The sequence below is a fragment of the Penaeus vannamei genome, chromosome 27 (assembly GCF_042767895.1).
Source record: "Penaeus vannamei isolate JL-2024 chromosome 27, ASM4276789v1, whole genome shotgun sequence".
Taxonomy (NCBI): domain Eukaryota; kingdom Metazoa; phylum Arthropoda; class Malacostraca; order Decapoda; family Penaeidae; genus Penaeus; species Penaeus vannamei.
Window position 1 is genome coordinate 32,566,814 of NC_091575.1, and position 2,500 is coordinate 32,569,313.

The following is a 2,500-nucleotide window of genomic DNA, read 5'->3' on the forward strand; positions in this document are numbered from 1 at the left end:
TCAATGTGATACCACTGTGCATAACCACACATTACCATTTTTGGATTCACAGGAAAGTGACACTGGTAAAATACTTTAAAGAGGTTACATTTTGCCTATGATTTTGGTCTGAACTATAAACAATGTGAATATTTATAATTATGTATTTTCTATAGAACATACTAAAGAGCCTAAGCAACCTATAACAATGAAAAATAAAAATCCCATCTCACTCCATTATGTTATTTAGTGTATCTGCATGTATTGCCGTCCTCTAAAATCTGTTTTTTACAAATTCTAGGAATGTAAACTCATACATATCCAATATCGCCTGTCTCCGTTCTCTCCCTCCCTCTGATTAATCCTTAAGTATATCTCATCTTTTCATATTGGAAAACTATCACATAAAAGGAAAATGAATCTGAAGTAAAACAAATCCAGGGTTCCTTAAAACATAGCTAATTAACTGAATTGTAAATGATGATTATCCTCTTCCGAATTTAAAAATGTGATTTACATAATAAAATATATTCCAACAAAATTAAATTGACATTAAAAGCACAGCATATTACACTAGTGCATAGGTTGAACACAATGCCCTGCTAGTGCATAGGTTGAACACAATGCCATGAATGATTTATGCATAACAACTAATAATTATGGTGTCTAGATGGAGCATACCAGGTTATCAGAGTTAAATTACTTTCTTTTTAACTGATAGTAAAATTTGTTTTTCTTTCCAACATTTTTTGACTTGAGAAATTTAATTCAATGGTGAGTGGAAATTTAGAATGATCAGTTCTTTGCCTTAATATCATATCATAATATCAACAAAGGTACCTGGAATAATATAAATATTATTCAATCCTGATACAGTAACACTCAAACATGATAAATTTAAAGTTTTGGAATAAAATTTTAAGTGCCTGATAAGATGCTAGTACAGGGATTAGATTATGCAACAAGAAATCTGTACTGGTAAGCTCCCATCTAGGAGAAAGAGGTATAACTGAAGCAACTCATGTAGGAGCATTATAAAATGCAAACTACAAAAGACAAATGTGTCTATATAATGAAGTTTCTAATCATGACGGATGAAGTACGATATCTCAAAATACAACCTCACTGTATAGTTTTCTATATTTGGGTTTTTATTTTGTTAATGGCCCCATATCATAATAATAATAACTGGCTATTTGTAAAGATAACAAAGTACTCTGATAACTTGGCATTTCATCATAGTCTATTTTAATTGCATGACTTTGTTTGGTTTAGTTCTAACCTAATAGGTAGCAGTACAAGAATGCAGCCAAGAATGCTTTGGGAAGTGGAATGTAAATGCAAACAAAAGTTTAAAGGGTCTGCCTACAAGCTAAGGGAAGTAATCATGTAGCAGTTTAGCTCAATTATTGAAAAAAGTAATTTTTAGGGGTATTCTAGAGTATAACATTATCAGGTCACAAACCTCCTCCTCTTATGATGGTACAATATGCATAATGTCTGTAATGATAAAAGTAAAATTAATCAGAATATTACAACCTACATACCAGTTTAGTTGGGAGAGTAATATGCAATAAACCAAAATACATTACACATTACACTTTTTGATTTTCCTTACAGTCAAGTACATACTTATAGATTTATAATGCCACTCAATGTCTTGGGACTATGATGTAAAGTAAAATGAAAAAATAAAAAATTAAATATCAATCTTCTAAGTAAATTATCACAACTGACTTAGTCACACATGGAATCAGCACAAGTTATCATACTTTTCTAGGTATAATTTCTTACCCAGATTCATAATATAACAACCTATATTTATGAGTGTAGTGACAAAGACCATCTTTACTGTGCTTTTATTCACACACTCTATACACATTTAAAAAACAACTACCATAATTTCTATAAACATAGATTAAGAATATGTGTTTGTGTCATTTCTTGATAACATACAAGTACTTGTATGAAAAAAACATAATTTGTTTCCTTGTTTCCTAAGAAAATCATGCAAAATGCTTTGATTCACTAATCAACAGTGAAGAAAACACAACCTACACTTCTATTGGAATTGCAAGTTAGAAAATATTTCTTCCATAAATTGTGAAAATTATGACACAAATGCAGTATCATATAACTTCACCAATAAACAGTTTCAGAATGTAATATATATTGATATATATCTATCACATACATAAATACTTACCACAAGCTACTATGGTGTGTGCACGTCCACATGCAACATGTAATGCCTTCTCCGGCTTTAAAGCTAAAAGAATATAGAAAAATCCTTGAAAAAATTATATATATATATATATATATATATATATATATATATATATATATATATATATATATATATAAATATATATATGTATATATATGTACATATGTGTATATGTGTGTGTGTGTGTGTGTATGTGTGTGTGTGTGTGTGTGTGTGTGTGTGTGTGTGTGTGTGTGTGTGTGTGTGTGTGTGTGTGTGTGTGTGTGTGTATGTGTGTGTGTATGTGTGTGTGTG

The 2,500-nt window shown here is 30.1% G+C and overlaps 1 protein-coding gene across 2 annotated transcripts in view; it reads right to left on the bottom strand.

The window, feature by feature from the left end:
- LOC113826883 (X-linked retinitis pigmentosa GTPase regulator) overlaps positions 1–2,500 on the bottom strand; it is a 27,791-nt gene that overhangs the window by 20,621 nt on the left and 4,670 nt on the right. For both annotated transcript variants that reach the window (XM_027379786.2, XM_027379787.2), the window contains exon 4: positions 2,186–2,248. In XM_027379786.2, coding sequence (XP_027235587.2) covers positions 2,186–2,248 — 63 coding nt within the window. The remainder of the gene's footprint in view (positions 1–2,185; positions 2,249–2,500) is intronic.